Source organism: Oncorhynchus mykiss, chromosome 4 (genome assembly GCF_013265735.2).
Source record: "Oncorhynchus mykiss isolate Arlee chromosome 4, USDA_OmykA_1.1, whole genome shotgun sequence".
Classification (NCBI taxonomy): Eukaryota; Metazoa; Chordata; class Actinopteri; order Salmoniformes; family Salmonidae; genus Oncorhynchus; species Oncorhynchus mykiss.
The window spans coordinates 22,955,869-22,982,599 of record NC_048568.1 but is presented as its reverse complement, the minus strand read 5'-3'; the positions used below and the strand labels follow the sequence as shown (position 1 = coordinate 22,982,599).

Genomic DNA, 26,731 nt, shown 5'->3' with positions numbered 1-26,731 from the left:
AGGGATGCGGCGATGATGTTACCATGTATGAACCGTTATTGGGGGCGGTGACGCTGTCGCTTTTATAGGAAAGGGGCACTAAACCATACCGGTGTAATTCTAACGACACGTAGGCAATTGCAGTGCCAAACGTGGGTTTATTGTAGCTGATTCTTGGTGAATAGTGGAATTCGGAAGGAAGTTTTTTCGGCGGACCTACTATATAAGCGACAGAATGAAGGAGAGCATTGAGGGAATTGAGAGGTTCGTCAGTCCGGGCAAAGGGCGAGGACTCCGGGTCACCAAACCCTTCAAAGTTGGGGAGCTTCTCTTCGCTAGTCTTCCATATACTTACGTCCTGACTGCCAGCGAGAGAGGCTCTAACTGTGAATTCTGCTTCACAAGGTAGGCTATCTATCACCCCACGGTGACAAGTATCAACCACTTTTCTCATGTCTTGCATGTGGTGGTGAACTGATTCGTCATTTAGCCTATTTGTTTGATTGGTGTCATATATTTTTTATTCATCTCCATAACGGATGTATTTGACTGTGATTGTGTATCACAGGTGAGTTCATCACAGCAACCAGTGTGAGCTCACAATTGTCGCAAGAAGAGAAACAGTAATTCACGTTACTGGACTAACACTCCCACTTGTCTTTTCTTAGACTTTGCTGATAGCTGCTTTATTTAGTGAAAATGAGCTTGTTATGACTGTGATATGTGGTTTGCTCACCTAGCTAGCTACCTTAGGCCTACAGTTAGTACATTCATCCTGTCACTCTTTATAAGAGCGTCTGCTTAATAGCTACAATGGAAATGTGCATAGCTGCAAGCAGCCATGCCCGGTTTCACATGATGACAGAAAAGGACAGGATCAGTTGGGTAACAAAGCAAGCATTCTATCATGTACTAACTGTTTTCTTTTATGTGCAATCATGAGCCTAAAATACTAAATCTGCAGTGTATCTGATATATGGTTCTTGAGGAGAAAATGATTGCAGATGATTTTGAGCATTAGCATATGCTTTACATGTGCAAATGATGAGTTGTTAATAGTTTCCTTGTTTTTTGAGATATCAATACTAAACCAAGTGAGGTTCATCTTAGGGATGTTCAGGATAGTGATGGCAAGTGGATTTACAAAGGATTTAAATGGACATGTAAAATCGATTTCCTGATTTAGCAATAACTCAGCCATCTCTTAACCAATCCCTTCAGTGCCTTGTATTCATGGAGGCCAAGGGAAGCCAGGCATCTCCAAAAAAATGGAACAATAAAAACACATATATAAAATAATGCATCTCTCTTCTCTCTGTGATTCATCATTTTCCTTCAATTCGCAAGAGGAATGTATCTCACAGGAGAAAGCATCCTTGTGGTAACTCTCCAGTGTTATAAATCAATAGTTGATTAGTGTTCTGAAAATGTTGAAACATTAACTTGATTGACCATGCTCTAGATCATGTAACTTTTGATTAGCTTTTTTAAAGCAAAGAGATGTACCCTGGGTCTACATACCGAATGTGGTGATATTTAGACTTATAGTTAATGAAAATACATTTATTCAAAGGTTTCAAAAAATGTCCAAGATGCAGGAAAATCTATCCTGATGGACCTTATGGGTCCTTGAGGCAAATTTGTTTAGCATGAGGAAAGACACCTACATAAAAATGTTCTCTAGGTCCAATGAGGGGGCGGATATGAACGTTTAAGTGAGACTGTTTACAACAGCGCTACCTATAGGCCAAATGGTGCCATTATTATTTGACCAAGTTACTCATGGCCTGTAGTTTCTGTGCCAAATTCTTAAAGTTATCATTCTATGCTGGAGTTATTTGACCGTGTCAAGGATTTTTTTAAATGTTTGCTTTGAACCCTTAATTAGTGGACTTGATATATTAGGAATTAAACAATGCACCATCATATTAAATATTGCATTCTTGAAAGAAATAACCGTTTAATTTGAAGAATTATTGTAAATCTCTTGGATTTATTAAACACCTGCCATATGTGACTGAAATGACACTTACAAAAAAATATTGTTGTCTATCGACAATGACAAGTCATCGGGGTCTGACAACTTGGATGGAAAATTGCTGAGGAGAATAGCGGACGATATTGCCACTCCTATTCGCCATATATTCAATTTAAGCCTACTTCAAAGTATATGACCTCAGGCCTGGAGGGAAGCAAAAGTCATTCCGCTACCCAAGAATAGTAAAGTCCCCTTTACTGGCTCAAATAGCCGACCAATCAGACTATTACCAACCCTTAGTAAAATTGTGTTTGACCTTATACAATGCTATTTTACAGTAAACAAATTGACAACAGACTTTCAGCACGCTTGTAGGGAAGGACATTCAACAAGCACAGCACTGAGAGAAATTGATGATAAAAAGATTGTGGGGGCTGTATTGTTAGACTTCAGTGTGGCTTTTGACCATATCGATCATAGTCTGCTGCTGGAAAAACATATGTGTTATGGCTTTACACCGCCTGCTATATTGTGGATAAAGAGTTACCTGTCTAACAGAACACACATGGTGTTCTTTAATGGAAACCTCTCCAACATTTTTTATTTCTTTATTTCATTGAACCTTTATTTAACTAGGCAAGTCAACATAATCCAGTGTCTTGGCGTGGCCCTTTCTGGGTATAGATCATGGCTTCCCACTCTCTCCTACACCCAGTTTCTGTTATCTCAGGTCGTAAATTCCTGGCAGAGACTCTCCCCCCCTGGCCATGCAGAAAGAGAGACACAGAGAGAAAAAAGGATTTTACATGGCAAACTCCTAAATTCCCAAAATGAGAATATGAAACAAAATGTCCACTTGTGAGAAACGGGGGAATGAATGGCCCGTGGACACTTAAGGAACGGGTATGACGAGTGTGTTTCATTTGGTGACCTTAGCGAGGACAGAAAACACACACAACTAAATCTCTGAATGTGTATATTTCTCAATTATGAGGTTTGCATCTAATTCTTGTATAAAATGAATGAGTAAAGATGAAACTATTTGTAAAATTATGTAATATGATACTAAATGTGAGAGAATTCTATTTCCTTTCAAGTTTAACTAAGTCATTGGCCTGCCCCTGTGGGCACAGACATGATCAGGCATCATAGAACCAACCACCTTTTCTACTGTTACGAATAACCCCCCCCCCCGGAGGAAACCCTCTTGAGACCATGCATACCTCGCTGTCAGCTGAGGTGGCACAGGTTTGAGTACCAAGACTGAGCAAACCCACAGCGTGAGCTGTGATTGTGAATAGTTTAGACTAAGCAAACCCACAGCGTGAGTTGTGATTGCGAATAGTTATTGAAATCCTAACCATACCACGTGGAGCATTGGAATATGTGGACAACTACAAATACCTAGGTGTCTGGTTAGACTGTAAACTCTCCTTCCAGACACACATCAAACATCTCCAATCCAAAGTTACATCTAGAATTGGCTTCCTATTTCGCAACAAAGCATCCTTCACTCATGCTGCCAAATATACCCTTGTAAAACTGACCATCCTACCAATCCTCGACTTCGGCGACGTCATTTACAAAATAGCCTCCAATTCCCTACTCAATAAATTGGATGCAGTCTATCACAGTGCCATCCGTTTTGTCATCAAAGCCCCATATACTACCCACCACTGCGACCTGTACGCTCTCGTTAGCTGGCCCTCGCTTCATACTCGTCGCCAAACCCACTGGCTCCAGGTCATGTACAAGACCCTGCTAGGTAAAGTCCCCCCTTACCTCAGCTCGCTGGTCACCATAGCAGCATCTACCTGTAGCACGTGCTCCAGCAGGTACAGTATATCTCTCTGGTCACCCCCAAAACCAATTCTTCCTTTGGCCAGTCTCTCCTTCCAGTTCTCTGCTGCCAATGACTGGAACGAACTAAAAAATCTCTGAAACTGGAAACACTTATCTCCCTCACTAGCTTTAAGCACCAGCTGTCAGAGCAGCTCACAGATTACTGCACCTGTACATAGCCCATCTATAATTTAGCCCAAACAACTACCTCTTTCCCTACTGTATTATTTATTTTGCTCCTTTGCACCCCATTATTTATATCTCTACTTTGCACATTTTTCCACTGCAAATCAACCATTCCAGTGTTTTACTTGCTATATTGTATTTACTTCGCCACCATGGCCTTTTATGTCTTTACCTCCCTTATCTCACCTCACTTGCTCACATTGTATATAGACCTATTTTTCTACTGTATTATTGACTGTATGTTTGTTTTACTCCATGTGTAACTCTGTGTTGTTGTATGTGTCGAACTGCTTTGCTTTATCTTGGCCAGGTCGCAATTGTAAATGAGAACTTGTTCTCAACTTGCCTACCTGGTTAAATAAAGGTGAAATAAAAAAATAAAAATTGGCTACACGGCTGGAAATGGTTCAACTCTGAGACTTTCGATCCTGACAGAATAAGAGCAAATCTTAGATACTAATTGCTAGTCTGCAGCTATAAATTATGTAACCTTGGGATGCTATTACCGACAACCTCCGAAAGATGTATTGTATGAGAACATTTCTGAATGGTACTCTGAAGTATCCATTCTAACCAAGAAAGACTTTGATCTTCAGGGAACCAGAAAGAGAGAAAGAGACGCAGATGAACTGACTCTCCAGCAGATGGACTGACGATTCCAACAGAGATCCCGATGACACCTGGGCGTAAATATATATTGATTGCAATTATTCCCGAATGAGTGAGCGTTCATGTGCAAAGGATTAGCATTTAAATTAATATAATTGTCAACTGTGTTTGTGTAGTGATCCCTTTTGTCTTTCCCACTCTCGCTCAGTCCACACCCACGTCCCTTTGTCCACCAAGCCGTCATATCGGCTTAGCCCACTAGGGAATCTTCCCTATCATTTGGTAGTAACAGATCTACTGTTTGTTTGTTTATGCATTTCTGTGATTATTTAGTTAGTTAGTAAATAAATGATTAAGACAATTGGTGTATGGATGATTCATAGTAAAGACTGGGTTCGTGCAGATAACCAATAATTTACAACACTTGAAATGAGACTAACGTGAGGTAAAGAATAATTCATTAATTAGAAGACTAATTGATCAGATATTAAAATATCGGAAGAGTTATATTGGGAAAATTATAACTTTGTAATCTGAAGATTTTCCTTGGTGTCCCAACTTCCTAGTTAATTACATTTACATGATTAGTTTAATCACGTAATAATAATTACAGAGAATTGATTTGATAAAATAACAGTCTTCACTTTTAATGATGCCAACGACACGACACCAGGTAGAATCAGGAATTCCCCAGGGCAGCTGTCTAGGCCCTTTACTTTTTTCAATCTTTACTAATGACATCCCACTGGCTTTAAGTAAATGTATGCGGATGACTCAACACTATACACGTCAATTACTACAGTGACTGAAATGACTGCAACACTTAACAAAGAGCTGCATTTAGTTTCAGAATGGGTGGCAAGGAATATGTTAGTCCTAAATATAAAAAACAACTAAAATCATTGTATTTGGGACAAGTCATTCACTAAACCCTAAACCTCAACTAAATCTTGTCATGAATAATGTGGTAATTGAGAAAGTTGAGGTGACTAAACTGCTTGGAGTAACCCTGCATTGTAAACTGGTCATGGTCAAAAGAAATGGGGCGGCAGGGTAGCTGCCCTGGGGAATTCCTGATTCTACCTGGTGTCGTGTCGTTGGCATCATTAAAAGTGAAGACTGTTATTTTATCAAATCAATTCTCTGTAATGGTTAGTGGTTAGAGCGTTGGACTAGTAACCGGAAGGTTGCAAGTTCAAACCCCCGAGCTGACAAGGTCGCTGTCGTTCTGCCCCTGAACAGGCAGTTAACCCACTGTTCCTAGGCTGTCATTGAAAATAAGAATTTGTTCTTAACTGACTTGGTAAAATAAAAATAAAAATCCGACAGTAGCTAAGATGGGGAGAAGTCTGCTCTGCCTTCATAAGAACACCATCAACAAGGCAGGTCCTACAGGCACCTGGACTACTGCTCAGTCAGGTACAACAAAGAGGGATTTATGATAATTACAATTGGCTCAGAACAGGGCAGCACAGCTGGCCCTTAAATGTACACAGAGAGTTAACATTAATAATATGTATGTCCATCTCTCATTGACAAAGTGGAGGAGATTGACTTCATCACTACTTGTTTTTGTAAGAAGTGTTGACAAGCTGAACACACCGAGCTGTCTGTTTAAACTGCTAGCACACAGCTCAGACACCTATGCATACCCCACAAGACATGCCACCAGAGGTCTCGTCACACTCCCCAAGTCCAGAACAGACTATGGGAGGCACACAGTACTACATAGAGCCATGACTACATGGAACTCTATTCCACATCAGGTAACTGATGCAAGCAGTAGAATCAGATTTAAAACACAGATGAATATACACCTTATCAAACTTTCTTCTCAGCCTAGGTTGTGTGTTCTGCAAACAACGGTAAGACTGTAATAATGATATACTGAATGCATTAACAGAAAGTACCATTACCAAACAAGCATTGTAGATGAGAAATTCTGGGAATTAACGGTACATGTACTAGTGAATCAGACACGTGTCTTGTGTGCCATCATTTAAAAAAAAAAAATTGCTACTGATCGACTAAAAAAATCTTTGTCGACCAACAGCCTGTCGACCAAACAATCGACTAGTCGACTAAATAGTGTCAGCGCTACTACACACATTTACATTTACATACATATTATTGTATAGTGGTATACATTTTATATTGTAGATATGTAGTGGTGTAATAATGTTATATGATGTACTGTTTTATATTTTGTTTGATGTGTGATGTACAGTAAGTGCCTTAATGTTGCTGGACCCCAGGGAGAGTAGCTTCTGCCTTGGCAGCAGCTAATGGAGATCCCTAATAAATACAAATACCCTTACATAAAGATGTCAGCTCTTAGTTTGAGACAGTTTGCTATAGCAGGAAAATAATCCCGCAGTATCAGGAAATGTGAATTATTATGTGGATTATAATGAAGGGGTTGATACATTTTTCGTTATGGCAAATCAAGTCTGAAAATTCAAAGTTGAAATGACAAACTTTAGAATCCTTTTTAGAACTCAGACGTACTACAAGTCAAACACACTACTGTGCAGGAACATTCTCAGCAACAAAAGAGTGATAAGATTTAGATCCTACATCTGAATCACATATCCACCCAGGTCCACATGCCCCACTGTTTCTGCCTTAGATCTGTGATATCAGGATTGATTTATATATCATAGCCTTCTAATGAGTATTTGCCATATATTCAGACTGACAGTATTGGCTTACACTACTCTGAATATGAATAGTTTATTTCCAAAACACTATATCCAGTAATATTTCACACTTGTGTTTTTTTAATATCAGAAATGATTGCTTATGGGTACCTTTATGTGTGTAAAATATTGCTGTTCTCAGATTTTTGTTTCATCGATTTTAGATGTGTATGAAAATGTTGTTTTTTGTGGCAAATGCTTTATGTCCGTTGTTCGGCTGCAATGGAATGTTTCGTATCCTGTATATTTGACATTGATACTGTATGTGGCTGTCTCACCTAGCTATCTAAATATGAATGCACTTACTCTAAGTATTTTTTATTTTATTGAACCTTTTATTCAACAAGGCAAGTCAGTTAAAGAACAAATTCTTATTTACAATGACGGCCTACCAAAAGGTAAAAGGCCTCCTGCGGGGACGGGGGCCTGGGATTAAAAACATATAAAAAGAAATACAGTATAAATACAGGAAAAAACACACATCACAACAAGAGAGAATCATATTTCCCTGAGCCAGCCCTACAGCTGACCGCATACCTCATATGCTCTCCTCAAGTTGGAGGGATCTGAATTGGGTTCTCAGGTGGGGGTGGGGGGTCATGAATTTATAGCCCAGCAAGGGTCCTTCCGTTTGATCCAGATCCACTGGCTGCCTCTTTCAGCTGCTTGAGAAACTGCTCTGACGGTCTGCTGCAGAGCTTGTCCATGGATTCCAAGTTCTTTCAGCAACCTGATGGTGGAAGAAGCCACGAATCCTCTGCATCCCACTTCAACTGGCCAGACTTTTGCATTCCAGCCACGCTGAGTTGCGTCTGCTGCCAACTCTGTGTAACGCAGTTTCTTACGCTCGTAGGCCTCTTCAACAGAGTTTTCCCACAGGACTGTGAGCTCTATGATGTACACAGCCTTTCGTGAAGGGGACCAGAGTACCATGTCTGGCATAAGGTTGGTAGAAGCAATCTCAGGTGGAAAAATGAGTTGCTGGCCAATATCGACAAGCATCTTCCAGTCCCGGGCCATGGTTAGGTGTCCAGTTTCTGGCTTCGTAGGAGGATACTTGGGCCATTTCGGTCCCTCCCGGATAAATGTTGTTGTTTTGACGAGATTGCTTGTTTTTGGAGGCAATGAATTGGTTGCACTCCTCTTGGTCTCAAGTGCTGCAGCCAGGCTCTTGAGGACCTGATTGTGCCTCCAGGTGTAGCGGCCTTGTGAGAGGCTGGTCTTGCAACCTGTTATTATATGCCTGAGAGTCGCTGGAACTGGGCAGAGGGGGTAGGTCAGGTCCTCGTCATACCATTGATGTAGGTTTTTTGGTGATGGAAGCACATCATAAACAGCTCTTATGATGAAGCTGATGTTGCTTGCCTCCATTTGCCAAAGATCACTCCAGTTGACACAACACTACATAAAGAGAGACCTAAGACAACAACATAACAAGGCAGCAAAACATGACAACACAGTCGCAAAGTCGCACAGGATAAGAGCATCTGATGAATTACGAAAATGTCAAATGTAAATGTTTTACATACAGATCTCACATTACTAAGTATATATTTTATTATTGATGCCACATATGTATTGATTGTGCATTTCTTTATAACAAACGTAGATAGTTGTTACATTTCACTGTGTAAAACATTAGCATTTAGCAAAAAAACATGATTATTTGCCTCTCTGTAATGAAACCAACAAGTGATACAGTTTAAACAAGTGCATGTCTGTCATTGAACAACCCCATGCCATGATTATATAGTAAAAAAAATCACATCTCTCTTTCATAATTTATTTCAACAATAAAAGCTCATTTACCAACATTTCTGACAATGGATTTATTGGGTTTTTGAATTAAACTCTTCATATATGGTCCATTCATTGATGCCCTGCTCTCCTACTACCACAATAATGAGCTTGTAGCGTGGCCAGGGCTCTTTTCCAGAACAGTTTGTGCTCTAGTTTGTCATGATGGGGCTGTCATGACAAATAATGTCCCCCGGGCAAAATGTGTCCCCCTCTGAGTCACAGCCTGCTTAGACAGCTACTGTAGTTGGCTAGCTGAGTATGCAGGTTAAGGTAAATAAGTACAGTAGCTAGCAACGTCATTCTAAAAACATCTTAAATGATTTATTCTTATTTAACAATATTTTCTTATATGAAGACAAATATATGGTAAAGAAAGAGTGTTCTCTTTCCAGTCTTTTCGGTCCTCTGAAGCAGCAGGTAGTCAGCAGGTTGTCACCGTCAAAAACACCATGATTGGAGAGCAATTCTGAGGTAAAAATGTTGTGCAGCCTGAGCGAGCGCTTATAAGGTGAAATAGAACTAGAACTGCCCACGTCCTCCGTCCTTCTTGACCACTACGAGGTAAAATAGAGGCAAAAATAGAGGCACTATTTGGAATGACAGGCCCAATCTATAAAATCTATTTCTGTATGCTTGCAGTGGAGGGGCTTGTTTTTCTGTAGGCCTATTCCACATAACTGGTCCATGTGGCAACACTTAAGAGAATTATCATTCACAAATTGTAGTACAGTAAAATAACATCTTTTAATCAAATGGGTGGTTAACAAACAGCTACATGATCTGACATATTTCAAGATGGGAACTTTCTAAGATTTCTAAGAGTTTTGGGATATATTTGTCAGTCAACTTTGTCATTCAAATCAAGTCAGTTTCTTGGAGGTAGGGGGTGCTGTGTTCATAATTTCATTGCGATTTCTAGATACACACACATTAATGTCAATTTTAATTTATTCTTTTAACAGACACTCTATGTTGCAGCACACACTCTTTCTATACACCTGAAACTGGAGTAGTCCTGAGGTGAGGTCCCCGTAAGTACTGATGTGCTGTCATCTGCAAGATCACCTGCACACTAAGCACAGATGCCAGTTCAACGTCTAGTTTTGATCTATATTTGGTTGAGTTCTCAACTTACGTGAATTCAACGTGAAATAAACAAAACATTTCACCATCTCTTTGGATTTAAGTTAAATGTTGGGTGAAAAAAATACGACATTCTCTTACGTTTCTGACTCTTTTTTTCTTCTTCTCCGCGTTGATTCTACGTTATCACATTGCATTTTTTGGTTGGAATTACATGGAAACAACGTTGATTCAACCAATTTATCCCCAGTGGGTGGTGTCTACATAGTCCTTTACTCAACAGTCAACACCTTGAAAGATCTAGATACTATCTTCTATTTCTCCAATCCTACTTTTTTCCCGTCGAGAGGGATCATTCCATCGTCCCGAAGGCAGAAAATGTCTTTGTCTTTGACAGTTTCTCTGGGGCTGGCTACTTGTTTTTGTCTTTGTGACAGCTTCTCTGGGGCTGGCTGCTTGTCTTTGTCTTTGTGACAGTTTCTCTGGGGCTGGCTGCTTGTCTCTGTCTTTGTGACAGTTTCTCTGGGTCTGGCTGCTTGTCTCTGTCTTTGTGACAGCTTCTCTGGGGCTGGCTGCTTGTCTCTGTCTTTGTGACAGTTTCTCTGGGGCTGGCTGCTTGTCTCTGTCTTTGTGACAGTTTCTCTGGGGCTGGCTGCTTGTCTTTGTCTTTGTGACAGCTTCTCTGGGGCTGGCTGCTTGTCTCTGTCTTTGTGACAGCTTCTCTGGGGCTGGCTGCTTGTCTTTGTCTTTGTGACAGTTTCTCTGGGGCTGGCTGCTTGTCTCTGTCTTTGTGACAGCTTCTCTGGGGCTGGCTGCTTGTCTTTGTCTTTGTGACAGTTTCTCTGGGGCTGGCTGCTTGTCTTTGTCTTTGTGACAGCTTCTCTGGGGCTGGCTGCTTGTCTTTGTCTTTGTGACAGTTTCTCTGGGGCTGGCTGCTTGTCTTTGTCTTTGTGACAGCTTCTCTGGGGCTGGCTGCTTGTCTTTGTCTTTGTGACAGTTTCTTCGGGGCTGGCTGCTTGTCTCTGTCTTTGTGACAGTTTCTCCGGGGCTGGCTGCTTGTCTCTGTCTTTGTGACAGTTTCTCCGGGGCTGGCTGCTTGTCTTTGCTATAGCCTAGTAGTAAATACATGCGTGAGACCTTTTTAAATGCTCACCCTTAATGGATAACATAGCAAATATGAATGCCTATTCAATTATTCTAACAGTTCAGTTCTCTTTCTGTGCAATTAAAAATGTGCCCTTGTGTGCTGAACTACTGACCTGTGTCCTTGTTTATGCATTTGGTGGTGGTTCACTTATTTTAATTACTTGGCAGAAAATAAACTCTCCTAGAAGTCACATGAAGAACAATTTGTTCTTACAGATTACTGCTATATTTGGATAATTTTCATTTGCATTCTATATTATATTGCTGTATGATCAGCATCTGTCATGAAGGGCACCATTTATTTATGGGATAAGAACCCCTTTGCCTTTGGTTCTCATATGTAGCGTAAGTCTTATGTTGTTATGCTCTTAGATCTGTATCATGTTCTCTTTCTGAAATGCCAAAGTGTCTGTTCATTTTATCAAGAGAGACTTTTCAAAGGAGAATATACTGTGTGCTATTCATTAAACCTTAACCTTTTCTCTTATCCCCGTCCTTTTTAGAGACAAGTATAAAAGTTCAAGTAAACTTTTGTGCTTCTATCTGAGAAAAATAAAAAAAAGAGATGTTTCACTGCAGGAAGACAAGACATCTCTTTGTAAATGCTATAGATGTAGGATCTTAAAGGAAAAACCCACCAAATCCACTCATTCCTTTAATTATCTGGTGTTAAATAACACTAATATGTGAGAACAATATTTTTTGTGAAGAAATATGTCATTTGGGGGCTATAATGTTGGTAGCAACGTGAAAGATCGTTGTGGAAATCTGTTGCAGCTCAAGTTGACTACAAAATCCACAATGCAATGCTCTCTTTATGGGCTGGCTAGGTAGCTAGCTAGCTAGCAAACATAGCTACACACAATAATATCAAAGACAATATCAGCTGGTAAAGTATCTAGTTAGTTGCAAAATCACCTATCAATTTATTAGTCAACAATCTCATCATGTTCAACCTGCAGATTGATGTGCCTCACAGAGTGGAATCAAACATTTACAATTGGCAGATATACTTTTTGAGGAGATGGGAAACGTTGCCCATGCTACATCAGTGGGCCATACGGTGCATTCTGGGCGATTCTGGGACAAAGAGCGCTCTCCTTCAAGGAGTGAATGGGTCTATTGGGCACTAGCTCAAAAACCCAACATTAGCACGAATCTCATCAACAAGAAGGACAACATTACAAATATTTTCTGAGATATGAGATGACGAACTTGCTATCTATAATATCGCATAGCTTTGGAATTGTGACATTATGTACTTTAGAGAAAAATAAGCACGCTTCTCAACACATATACGGATGCATGATGATAAAAAAAATGAAAAATTATTAATTTAGCAACCGTGTGCTGCAGCATGACAATGTGAATTACAAATTTCTCGAGGTAGGAATATCGCAAAAATATGATACATTTCTCATTCGAGAGAAGACATCCTCCCGAGTTATGACATCGGCCAGTATTGACATCTGACATGTATTATAGACTTTTTCACGATCTAAAAGTCATATTCCTATTAACTTCCAGTGTGGTGAGAGCAATTTTATCACATTGCTACGTCATACGTCATTGATTTCTGCCTGCTTGAATGTCAATAACTGAGATACACATGAAAACATGAAATTACCCAGGGAATCGATAAAACATCACTTAGGCATGCACAACAATAATTTAACATCCAAAATGGGTGAACCTTTCCCTTAATTTGTGCCAGTTTGCTACAGCAGGAAAATAATCCTGCAGCAATAGGAAATGTGAATGTAGATTATAATTAATGGGGAAAGCCAGTATGAGGGTTTGCGCTCAGGCTAAAATGAAAGGTGGCCGGTGCGTGGGAGAGAAAATATCTGTAGAGTTGAAAAAGTACTCTCACAAGTGGAAGGTGCTATATAAACAAGACACGTACTGAAGAAGACACCTGCTGTGCATAACAGGCGCAACAGGAGCAGATAGTTGATTAGAGACTGGCGAATGGGAAGTCAATGCATATTAACAAGGAGGATATACACTACCGTTCAAAAGTTTGGGGTCACTTAGAAATGTCCTTGTTTTTTAAATAAAAGCACATGTTTGGCCAATAAAATAACATAAAATTGATCAGAAATACAGTGTAGACATTGTTAATGTTGTAAAAAAAAATTTTATTTTATTTTACCTTTATTTAACCAGGCAAGTCAGTTAAGAACAAATTCTTATTTTCAATGACGGCCTGGGAACAGTGGGTTAACTGCCTGTTCAGGGGCAGAACGACAGATTTGTACCTTGTCAGCTCGGGGGTTTGAACTCGCAACCTTCCGGTTACTAGTCCAACGCTCTAACCACTAGGCTACCCTGCCGCCCCATGACTATTGTAGCTGGAAACGGAAGATTTTTTATGGAATATCTACATAGGCGTACAGAGGCCCATTATCAGCAACCATCACTCTTGTGTTCCAATGGCACGTTGTGCTAGCTAATCCAAGTTTATCATTTTAAAAGGCTAATTGATCATTAGAAAACCCTTTTGCAATTATGTTAGCACAGCTGAAAACTGTTGTTCTGATTTAAAGAAGCAATAAAACTGGCCTTCTTTAGACTAGTTGATTATCTGGAGCATCAGCATTTGTGGGTTCGATTACAGGCTCAAAATGGCCAGAAACAAACAACTTTCTTCTGAAACTCATCAGTTTATTATTTTTCTGAGAAATTAACGTGCGAAATTGCCAAGAAACTGAAGAGCTCGCACAACACTGTGTACTCCTCCCTTCACAGAACAGTGCTAACTGTCTCTAACGAGAATAGAAAGAGGAGTGGGAGGCCCCGGTGCACAACTGAGCAAGAGGACAAGTACATTAGAGTGTCTAGCTTGAGAAACAGACGTCCCCGTCTCAACATCAACAGTGAAAAGGCGACTCTGGGATGCTGGCCTTCTAGTCAGACTTGCAAAGAAAAAGCCACATCTCAGACTGGCTAATAAAAAGAAAAGATTAAGATGGGCAAAAGAACACAGACAATGGACAGAGGAAGATTGGAAAAAAGTATTATGGACAGACAAATCTAAGTTTGAGGTGTTCAGATCAGAAAGAAGAACATTCGTAAGACGCAGAAAAAATGAAAAGATGCTGGAGGAGTGCTTGACGCCATCTGTCAAGCAAGGTGGAGGCAATGTGATGGTCTGGGGGTGCTTTGGTAGTTGTAAAGTGGGAGATTTGTACAGGGTAAAAGGGATCTTGAAGAAGGAAGGCTATCACATTTCATTTTGCAACACCATGCCATACCCTGTGGACTGTGCTTAATTGGAGCCAATTTCCTCCTACAACAGGACAATGAAACAAAGCACAGCTCCAAACTATGCAATAACTATTTAGGGAAGAAGCAGTCGGCTGGTATTCTGTCTGTAATGGAGCACAATCACCGGATCTCAACGCTATTGAGCTGTTGTGGGAGCTGCTTGACCGTATGGTACGTAAGAAGTGCCCATCAAGCCAATCCAATTTGTGGGAGGTGCTTCAGGAAGCATGGGGTGAAATCTCTTCAGATTACCTCAACAAATTGACAACTAGAATGCCAAAGGTCTGCAAGGCTGTAATTGCTGCAAGTGGAATATTAAACATTAAAAAAAGTTTTTTTAACCAGGTAGGCCAGTTGAGAACAAGTTCTCATTTACAACTGCGACCTGGCCAAGCTAAAGCAAAGCAATGCGACACAAACAACAACACAGAGTTACACATGGGATAAACTAACATACAGTCATTAACACAATAGAAAAAAATCTATATACCGTGTGTGCAAATGTAGTAAGATTCTTTGACGAAAGCAAAGTTAGAAGGACACAATTATTATTTCAATTAAAAATCATTATTTATAACCATGTCAACGTCTTCACTATATGTCCTACACATTTCATGTATGTTTTCATGGAAAACAAGGACATTTCTATGTGACCCCAAACCTTTGAACGGTAGTGTAGATTATAATTAATGGACATTTTTTCTAGGGGTTGATCAGTTTTTTTACTAGGGCAAATCAAGTCTGATATTTTAAAGTTTAAATTACAAACTTTAGTAGCTTTTTTAAACCTCGACTACACTGCAAGTTTGCATTTCCTGCTGTGCAGAAAAATGAACAGCAACATAAGAATGATCAACTAAGATCCTACATCTGTAGCAAGTTTTTATTGATTTTTTTATCTCTTCTCTCATACATGAGACATTTGAGATATCCAGCTGCTTTAATTGCTGTAATGTAGTCTGTCACTATTATGCAATAGATGGATTGACGATGCTGCTCTTTAGTCAAAAAGGAGAGTAAAAAACAACCGTTTGGAAGTTGCAACCCCTTTTTTTGTCTGTAGACAACACCTGCCGGATTAGTAAGTTCATCTTGAGACCAATGGTTCAGTCTTTAGCCATAACCCTAAAGGAACTAGATAGCCTACAACCCACTGCAAAGGTAGGTCTTGACTCCCAGCTCCATAGACTCCCTGCAGTATCAGTGGCGTGTTTGGAGTTTTCTACTGTTCTTGTTCTCTGTGTCTGAAATGGCAGCTGGTCCAACTCAAAGGGCACATCTATTAATACCCCAGAATGTTTCAAAGGCTACAGTCCCCCTCGGTTACGACGGGAGAAACCCCATTAACAACTCCTGCCCCCACCTCAGGAGGAATGGGTTGCTCCGTAAAACTGACAACACACACAGACAGATACACACAACACACAGTGATGAAGACACCAGTTGTCTTGCCTTTTTCTCTACAGACTGGCATGTCTCAGCCATACATGTCATGTGTGTGTATCTACAGCAGTTGTGTATGCCATGTTCATCAGGAACCATATTCAGGGTTGGGGCCAAATCCATTTCAACTCAGTCAATAAAGGAAGTTAATTGAAATGGAATTTACTCCTTACTATGTTTGGCAGTGGCTGCTAAACTGTGTCATGATAGCATACCACTGGGCTCTGTGAAGCAGTATTTACCTGGCTGTAATGCCCTGTTTGTAACAGTATTAGGTGAAAATGTGACTAGAAGCTATGGATGTTTTAGTACTCATTCCCCACTAACCCATTGTCTTGTCACCCATAGGAAGGAGGGCTTGGCAAAATGCGGGAAGTGCAAAAAAGCGTTGTATTGCAATGTGAAATGTCAGGTAAGACATGATGATGGTGGTGATGACATTGCACGTACATACAGTACAAGTCAAAGTTTGGACACACCTACTCATTCAAGGGTTTTTCTTTATTTTTACTATTTACCACGTTGTAGAATAATAATATATATATATTATATGGATATATGGAAATATATTTTGGATTTTAGATTCTTCAAAGTAGCCACCCTTTGCCTTGATGACAGCTTTGCACACTCTTGACATTCTCTCAACCAGCTTCACCTGGAATGCTTTTCCAACAGTCTTGAAGGACTTCCAACAGTCTTGAAGGCTGCTTTTCCTTCACTCTGTGGTCCAACTTATTGCAAACCATCTCAATTGGGTTGAGGTTGGGTGATTGTGGAGGCCAGGTCATCTGATGCAGCACTCCATCACTCTCCTTCTTGGTCAAATAGCCCTTACACAGCCTGGAGGTGTGTTTTGGGTCATTATCCTTTTGAAAAACAAATGATAGTCCCACTAAGCGCAAATCAGATGGGATGGCGTATCGCTGCAGAATGCTGAGGTAGCCATGCTGGTTAAGTGTGCCTTGAGTTCTAAATAAATCACAGACGGTGTCACCAGCAAAGCACCCCCAAACATCACACCTCTTCCTCCATGCGTCACCGTGGGAACCACACATGCGTTCACCTACTCTGCGTCTCACAAAGACATGGCGGTTGGAACTACAAATCTTAAGATTGGACTCATCAGACCAAAAGACCGGTGAAAATCTTTCCAATGTCCATTGCTCGTGTTTCTTGGCCCAAGCAAGCTTCTTCTTATTATTGGTGTCCTTTAGTAGTGGTTTCTCTGCAGCAATTAGACCATGAAGGCCTGATTCATGCAGTCTCCTCTGAACAGTTGATGTTGAGATGTGTCTGTTACTTGAACTTTGAAGCATTTATTTGGGCTGAAATCTGAGGTGCTTTTAACTCTAATGAACTTATCCTCTGCAGCAGAGGTAACTCTGGGTCTTCCTTTCCTGTGGCGGTCCTCATGAGAGCCAGTTTCATCATGGCGCTTGATGGTTTTTGCGACTGCACTTGAAGAAACTTTAAAAGTTCTTGAAATTTTCAGGATTGACTGAGCTTCATGTCTTAAAGTAATGATGGACTGTCATTTCTCTTTGCTTGTGCTGTTCTTGCCATAATATGGACTTGGTCTTTTACCAAATAGGGCTACCTTCTGTATACCACCCTACCTTATCACAACACAACTGATTGGCTCAAACGCATTAAGAAGGAAATAAGTTCCACAAATTAACTTTTTTTTAAGGCACACCTGTTAATTGTAATGCATTCCAGGTAAATTCCTCATGAAGCTGGTTGGGAGAATGCCAAGAGTGTGCAAAGCTGTCATAAAGGCAAAGGAAAATAACCTTTAAAGAATCTCAAATACAACATATACTTTGATTTATTTAACACTTTTTTGGTTACTACATAATTCCATATGTGTTTTTTCATAGTTGTGATATCTTCACTACTATTCTACAGTGTAGAAAATAGTAAAAAAAAAAATCCCTTGAATGAGTAGGTGTCTCCAAACTTTTGACTGGTACTGTACATGTATACAGCTATAGACAAGTACCTAACATTGCATTATCTTCCAGCATCAGTGTGTATACTGTATACTCTCAGTTCTGAATGTGAAGTCCTGTGTGTTTTATATTAGAGGGCAGATAATGTGTCACTAATATCCTGTAGGCAGAATGCCTATAGTTCCAGGAATGGCTGAGGGCATGGATGGGGCTTTGGTAGTGGAGTTAGTTTTGGAGTGGGTAGTTAAGGGGGTAGAGGATATACTATATCAGCAGGGTTAGGGGAAAGCATATAGTTTGGGTTAGGGTCATCCCTAAAGACTGGTTCTTTCGATTTGTGGCTTAATGTGGTCTGAGATATTTTCTGTCGGGCATGAGTAATGGGGGTGTACTTCTGAAACCCTACCTCTTCAAAGAGTATCTTAAATATCCCCCCCCCCCCCCCCCCCCCCACCACCCAACTAGCATTGACTTTGCCGTACTTACTATGACTGTTATATGTGGTTGTCCCACCTATCTATCTCAAGATGAAAGATGAAAGATTGACTAAAATGTAAATGTAATTGGAGACGGTGAGGTAGCTTGTAATGGAGGGGCAAATATGTAGGGGGTAATATGATCCAAAGTCTGTGGAGTTGCATGCTGTCTGACTATCTCTTTAGCACGCTCCATCCAATCACTCAATGACATCAAACGGAGTATGAGTGGAGGCTAGCACAAATTATACAGTGGTGGTATCAAATGGACACCTTTAGTGGTCCAACATTCTTAAACATAACTCCTGTGTGTGTTCCTCAGAAAGGGGATTGGGCCATGCACAAGCTGGAGTGTGGGGCCATGATAGCGTACGGGGAGAACTGGTGTCCGTCTGAGTCCGTCCGACTGGTGGCTAGGATAATCGCCAAACAGGTGAGAGAGAGAAGTAGCTCTATTCCACAGTCACTACCAGTAACTCTACCAGTGTGATGATGAGCAGTATCCAGATCTATCGGATGTAGTGATCACAATATAGTAGCCATATCTAGGACAACCTTTTTGCAGGAATCTCCTTGCGAATGATTTTGCCGAAGATTGTAAGAGGTCGTACAATACGTTTTTGTAGTGATTCCAATGTTGCTGATGTAAAACATATTTGTTAGTCCGTGGTGTGTAATGAGGAGTAAACAGACATTACACTTGACACATTTATGAAATTGCTTATCCCAATTACTAATAAGCATGCACACATTAAGAAGAGGAAGAAAAAGGACGGTTAAATCCCACATGAATTGATGAGGAATTTTTTACAAATGGTATGATTGAGAAGGACGAGGCTAAAGGAATGACAAATAAGTCTGGCTACACAACAGATTGGCAAGCGTATTGCAATTTGAGAAATCATGTGACTAAACGGAGTAAAAAGAAGAAGAAACTACACTGAAAGAATGATAGTAAAAAGCTTTGGAGCACCTTCAATTACATTTTGGGGAAAAAGGCTATCTCAGTTCCATCATTCATTGAATCAGATGGCTCATTCATTACAAAACCAACTGATATTGCCAACTACTTCAATGATTTTTTCATTGGCAAGATTAGCAAACTTAGGCATGACATGCCAGCAACAAATGGAATGGAAAATTACTGAGGAATGGACGATATTGCCACTCCTATTTGCCATATCTTCAATTTATGCCTACTAGAAAGGGTGTGCTCTCAGACCTGGAGGGAAGCAAAGCCCCCTTTACTGGCTCAAATAGCTGACCAATCAGCCTGTTACCAATCCTTAGTAAAGTTTTGGAGTGTTTGACCAGATACAATGCTATTTTACAGTAAACAAATTGACAACAGACTTTCAGCACGCTTGTAGGGAAGGGCATTCAACAAACACAGCACTTACACAAATGACTGATGATTGTCTCAGACAAATTGGTAATACAAATATTTTAGGGGCTGTTTGGTTAGACTTCAGTGCGTCTTTTGACCATATCGATCATAGTCTGCTGATGGAAAACGTATGTGTTATGGCTTTACACCCCCTGCTATATTGTGGATAAAGAGTTACCTGTCTAACAGAACACAGAGGGTGTTATGGCTTTACACCCCCTGCTATAATGTGGATAAAGAGTTACCTGTCTAACAGAACACAGAGGGTGTTATGGCTTTACACCCCCTGCTATATGGTGGATAAAGAGTTACCTGTCTAACAGAACACAGAGGGTGTTCTTTTAATGCACCACAACGGTGAACATACGCCAACCAAAACAAATGCCCCAAACACGGGGGACTTAAACAGTCCAGCAAAAAACCCAAACACACGGACAACGGTGACACACAGACGTGTACACATGTACATCGAATAATCCCGCACAGCCAGCAGGTGGGCCGGCTGGTAAATAAAGCCCAACCAATCAGCCTAAACCAAACACAGGTGAAACCAATAAACAGAAAAGGGGAAAAAAGGAATCAGTGGCAGCTAATAGGCCGGTGACGACGACCGCCGAGCGCCACCCGAACAGGAAGGGGAGCCCCCTTCGGTAGGAGTTGTGACACTTAGGGAAATTGTAAATGGCTCAGAACAGGGCAGCACGGCTGGCCCTTGGTTGTACACAGAGAGCAAACATTAGTAATATGCATGTAAATCTCTCTTGGCTCAAAGTAGAGGAGAGATTTACTTCATCACTACTGGTATTTGAGAGAGGTATTGACATGTTGAAAGCAGTGAGCTTTGTTTAAACGACTAGCACACAGTCCCCAAGTCCAGAACAGACTATGGGAGGTGCACAGTACTAGAGAGAGCCATGACTTCATGAAACTTTTCCACACCAGGTAACTAATACAAGCAGTAGAATAAGATGTAAAAAATATATACAAATATATCTTATGTAACAGCGAGGACTATGAAGCAACATAGAGTATGGGCCTGAGGGCACACACTTAGTTTGTTATACATTCATTACAGAATTTACTGTAATATTTTTCAAATTGTATAACTGCCTTAGTTTTGCCGGACCCCAGGAAGAGTAGTGGCTGCCTAATTTCATAATTAATAAACGCCAAAATCACTTTTTTTCTTATGTCAAATGGTTTTGTTATGTTTCAGTCTTCTGTGATGTATATAAAGTGTAACATTGGGATGCAAACTCAAAATGTAATACATTTCAACTCTATATCTGACATGGTACAGGTGTCTTCTTTTTTAAGCCCATAACCATGTGTGTGAGGTGTTTCAAAGTAGATTTGTTTAAGACTACCAAGAAACACTCTGTGCGATCCTGATTTAGACCACTGCAGTAAAAGCTTAAGGTCTGTATGGTATCTGTGTTGTTAGTGCTGCTCGTTGTTTTGGGATGCTTATTTTGGCAGACAGAGGGTGTTAACTCAACTGTCTCTTGTCTGTTTCTGCAGAAAGCCCAGAAAGACAGGAGTACATCAGAGAAGCTGCTGCTGATTGGAGAGCTGGAATCACGTACTAACAAAACACCCACAGAGAGAATGAGTCAATACACTGCGTGTTCCATTGTGTTGTCTGCTTATTGTCGTTCTGTGTGAGAGACATACATCTCTTTCATCATGGTACTGAACGTGACACAAAGTAAAGGAAGATGCAACAATAGTGTAATGAATTCGGGGGGGGGGGGGGGGGGGGGGGGGGTTCCGAATTCATTACACTATCGTTGCATCTTCCTTTACTTTGTGTACCAAGTCTCTCACATGTACACGCCTAGCCGATGGCCTCATGCACGCTATAACTCACTTCTTATACCAATGTAGCAAATCTGGGGTGTAGCCCCGATCGGGACCCGAATCCGGGTCCAGTAACTGTCAACCCAACCCCTTAGCTGTTAAGCCTAGAGATCCAAAACTAATGAGAAGGTTGTTAGGTGTTGGGTTTAGGTCGCTACAATATACTGTATGTACAGGATAATGTAATCTAGTGTAATTGTCATTCATCCCATGTTTTTGGCCCTAATACTGTTTGCTTTTGAACAACAGCTTATCTTCAAACCTAGCCTTCAGAGAGACAGAGTAGTGTTGTCAAGCTGGCCCTCTCTATTTATACATTAGTGAGAAATGTTACCCGACACTCTCCTCTACCAGGCCTTTACCAGAGCCTCCCAACGAATGTCCCCCTTATAGAATAAATCCATTCATCCTGAATGCACAGCAGCTTTACATACATTGAACATACAATTAATTAGAGCATTGGACTTGTAACTGAAAGGTTACAAGATCGAATCCCCGAGCTGACAAGGTAAAAATCTGTCGTTCTGACCCTGAACAAGGCAGTTAACCCGCTGTTCCTAGGCCGTCATTGAAAATAAGAATTTGTTCTTAACTGACTTTCCTAGTGAAATAAAGGTTCAAAATATGAATGGTGGGGGAGGGACTCTTGATTGGAAGCTCTTTGCAGCTGTCCAAGGATTAGCATGGAAGGAAAGACCCTCTCAGGGAGTCCACAGCAGTAAGAGCAGCAGAAGTTTATATCCAACTTTATTCATACATCTCTTCGACAATAAGGTTTGTGGAGACACCATCATTTGTGATATTTGACACAATCTTTAAGTGAGTTTCTCTCTGTCTCTCTCCTTCTATCCATCCCTCCTTCCTTGTGTCTCTCAGACATAGACGATGTCGACATTGAGAAGAGGGAGATGAACGAGGGAGACATAGCCAGCCTGCACCAGTTCTACTCCAAAAACCTGGACTTCCCCAGCAAAACAGCCCTCCTCACACTTTTCTCACAGGTAAAACACACACACTCTCACATTTTCTCTGCAGTTTTAATTACAAAGAAAAACTATTGTCTTTCATATCACCTCAGTATCCCTCTAGTTTCTGTCTTATTGTAGGTCTGTACCCATTCTGGGACTCCTTCCCTATATTCTGTCTTCCAGGTCAATTGTAATGGCTTCACAGTGGAGGATGAGGAGTTGTCGAAAATGGGCTCAGCAGTCTACCCTGAGTAAGAACACACACACACACACACACACACACACACACACACACACACACACACACACACACATCCACACACACACACACACACACACACACACACACACACACACACACACACACACACACACACATCCACACACACACACACACACACACACACACACACACACACACACACACACACACACACACACACACACACACACACACACACACACGCCACCACAACAGCTAAGCGCGTACTCTTAAGGCATTGGAAGAAATAATATCCCACTCCCTTTGATGAGTGGGCCAGTGCCATGGCACAGCTGGCTAGCTGTGAGAGAGTTTATTTTATTCGCATCTGGGTAAACTAGACCGCAAACCAAAAAGAGAGGCCTCTGTGACCTCAGTATAGTCTATATAGTGAATGTTAACACAAAAAAATACATGTAAACAGTTATGATGAAGTTGTTCCCTCTGGGAGTGTTTGTCGTTCCTATGGCGACGTTATTAGCATCTCTCTTCCGTATTTTCCCCCTTCTCTCTGTCTCCCATTTATTTCCCTTTTCTCTCCCTCTTTGTTCCCATGCTCACCCCCCATCTATCTCCTTTTCTGTCTCTCTCAGTGTGGCCCTGGTAAACCACAGTTGCTGCCCTAACGTCATAGTGACGTACAAGGGGAATGTGGCCGAGGTCCGGGCTGTGCAGGACATGACCCCTGGGGAAGAGGTAAGGATGGGGACAGCTGTTGGAAGGTAGTGGTGGGTTGGTGTCAAGGTTCAATGTTTCAGGTAGGAAGGGGGAGAGTATTGAGGGGTTAAGGGAAGGGGCAGGTAGAAGTGGGCAACAGTGTCATGTATTGAATTGCTAGTACGCTGCTGAGTCAGAGAAGTGCATAGTGGGAATGAACCTTGTCATGACCGAGGTTGGTTGTAGACAGGTGACAGGCAGTTAGGTCATAGGTGGCTTGCAGTAGTCTCGTCTGTGTCTCTCATCTTGGCAAGGAGGCTTTTGAGGAACATACTGTAGATAGTGGAGTGTGTGGCTTAGTGGCGTCTCAGAAGATGAAGGGAGGGAGGACGAGAAGGAGCAGACACAGCAGCAGCTGATTAAACAGCTCTGCAGGGTTATTTTAAAACCTGTTCTGAGGACTGCTGATCAAAAAAGCTGAGCCGATATGAAAAAGATCTCACTGATCTCAATATACGACTTGTATGAATAGTAACTTAAATGGTGAATGTTTATACATGTATGGTGTGTGTGTTCCCAGGTGTTCACCAGCTACATAGACCTCCTCTACCCTACAGCAGACAGAAATGAGAGGTTGAGAGACGCCTACTATTTCACCTGCGACTGCAAAGAGTGTAAAACCAAATCTAAAGTAAGAGGCTGATTGATGTATGATCATCAGTTACTTCCTAAACCTTGAATATTCATATTTGAATAATATAATAATTAAGATTTTAAACCCAAATGTTAATTGTTTTAGGACAAGTTGAAGCTGAAGGTGCGTAAGAGAAACAAGCCTCCAGGACCGGAGGAGATCAGTAGCATGATGCGCTACGCTAGGAACACCATCAAAGAGTTCCGTTCTGCCAAACAAATAGCAGAAAAACATCAGAAAAATATCCTTTGTGGTCCTTCTCTCCATTCTAACCCAGCCTCTCAATCTGGGTTAAAGTGGATGAGTTTAGAGATGCAAATAAGTGTCTTATATTATAGGTTTTAATTTCTACCCAACAGCTCAAATATCTACAGCGTGGAAGTTGGCTTACAGTTTCACTGGCTAAGTTCCTGATTCTGTAAATTGAGTCTTGACCTTGACTCTTGAGCACCCCCTGGAGAGCTGATGGAGATGTGCCAGCTGAGCCTGGACAAGATGGGTGAGGTGTTTGAGGACTCCAACGTGTACATGCTGCACATGATGTACCAGGCCATGGGAGTGTGTCTCTACATGGGGGATTGGGACGAAGCCATCCGCTATGGAGAGAAGGTCCTCAAACCCTACAGGTGCTGATCCATACATATACATAGAACCCTTCAGGGAATAATCCATACTTACACCTAGAACCGTTCAGGTATTGATCCATACATACACATAGAACCCTTCAGGGAATAATCCATACTTACACCTAGAACTCTTCAAAGACTGATCCATACATACACCTAGAACACTTCAGGTACTGATCCATACATACACATAGAACCCTTCAGGGAATAATCCATACTTACACCTAAAACCCTTCAAGTACTGATCCATACATACACATAGAACCATACAGGTACTGATCCATACATAGACATAAAACCCTTCAGGGAATAATCAATATTCACACCTAGAACCTTTCAGGTACTGATCCATACAGACACCTAGAACCCTTCAAGTACTGATCCATACATATACATATAACCCTTCATGGTCTGATCCATACATACACCTAGAACCCTTCAGGGACTGATCCATACATACACCTAGAACCCTTCAGGTACTGATCCATACAGACACCTAGAACCCTTCAGGTACTGATCCATACATACACATAGAACCCTTTAGGGAATAATCAATAATTACACCTAGAACCCTTGAAGTACTAATCCATACATACACCTAGAACCCTTCAAAGACTGATCCATACATACAAATAGAACCCTTCAAGGAATAATCCATACTTACACCTAGAACCCTTCAAGTACTGATCCATACATACACCAAGAACCCTACATGTACTGATCCATACATACACCTAGAACCCTTCAGGGACTGATCCATACATACACATAGAACCCTTAAAGGACTGATCCATACAAACACCTAGAACCCTACAGGGACTGATCCATACATACACATAGAACCCTTCAGGGACTGATCCATACATACACATAGACCCCTTCAAGTACTGATCCATACATACACATAGAACCCTTAAAGGACTGATCCATACAAACACCTAGAACCCTACAGGGACTGATCCATACATACACATAGAACCCTTAAAGGACTGATCCATACATACACATAGAACCCTTAAAGGACTGATCCATACAAACACCTAGAACCCTACAGAAACTGATCCATTTTCACCTAGAACCCTTTAGGTTATGATCCGTTTCCTCACCTGTCAAATTGATACAGTATAGCTGTAATGTTTATCTCCCCAGGTTTGTACCGTGATGATTCTTACCTGTCTAGGTCAGCTGATGGCTGTATAGTAACCATATACCTTTTCTTGACCTCTCTAGCATACTGTACCCTCCCTACTCCATGAATGTGGCCTCCATGTATCTGAAGTTGGGCCGTCTGTACCTGGGCCTGGAGAGAAAGTTATCTGGCATCGATGCCCTGAAGAAGGTAACATTACTAGAAGCCTGTTAGTTCCATTTCCATAGCGGCTACTTGTTATAACATGTAGTGAGAGATAGGAACATATATGCTTCTATTGAATCTGTCAATTTGAGTGAAAGACATAGCAGACGTTAAACTCTTCTCTTTGTGTGTGTGCGTGCGTCCAGGCGATGGCCATAATGGAGGTGGCTCATGGGAAGGATCATCAGTATCTGATAGAGCTTCGTAAAGAGATCGAGATGCAGAAATAAACAAAGTGACCTCACACACTGGGAGTAACAGAAATGAAGTCTCTCTTTGTCTCTCTCTCACACACAAAGGGCTACAGTGTATGGCACTTTCCCTTCTCCTTGGTTTTAAAGCACAGTAGGAGGAGAATGGTAAAGTCATGGAGATATCATCTATTTAATTATGTGGTTAAAATATTTTATACATTTGAGGTCTTGACTACGAGTGCAGTTATTAAATACGGAATACCTTT

The 26,731-nt window shown here is 41.1% G+C and overlaps 1 protein-coding gene across 1 annotated transcript; it reads left to right on the top strand.

The window, feature by feature from the left end:
- Window positions 1-26,731, top strand: LOC110522350 (N-lysine methyltransferase SMYD2-A). Its single transcript, XM_036975937.1, has 12 exons — window positions 1-384; window positions 16,384-16,447; window positions 18,786-18,896; window positions 21,372-21,432; window positions 22,587-22,711; window positions 22,862-22,929; window positions 23,534-23,636; window positions 24,178-24,288; window positions 24,397-24,532; window positions 24,743-24,917; window positions 26,148-26,256; window positions 26,418-26,731. The coding sequence occupies exons 1-12, from the start codon at window positions 215-217 to the stop codon at window positions 26,499-26,501; spliced, it is 1,317 nt and encodes a 438-aa protein (XP_036831832.1). The 5' UTR covers window positions 1-214; the 3' UTR covers window positions 26,502-26,731.

What these genes read in the sequence shown, in the direction of transcription:
- LOC110522350 (XM_036975937.1), top strand. Translation starts at nt 215, where the DNA reads ATGAAGGAGAGCATTGAGGGAATTGAGAGGTTCGTCAGTCCGGGCAAA. An exon ending in TGTGAATTCTGCTTCACAAG is followed by an intron (nt 385 to 16,383) that starts GTAGGCTATCTA and finishes TGTCACCCATAG; the next exon opens with GAAGGAGGGCTTGGCAAAAT. An exon ending in GATTGGAGAGCTGGAATCAC is followed by an intron (nt 21,433 to 22,586) that starts GTACTAACAAAA and finishes TGTGTCTCTCAG; the next exon opens with ACATAGACGATGTCGACATT.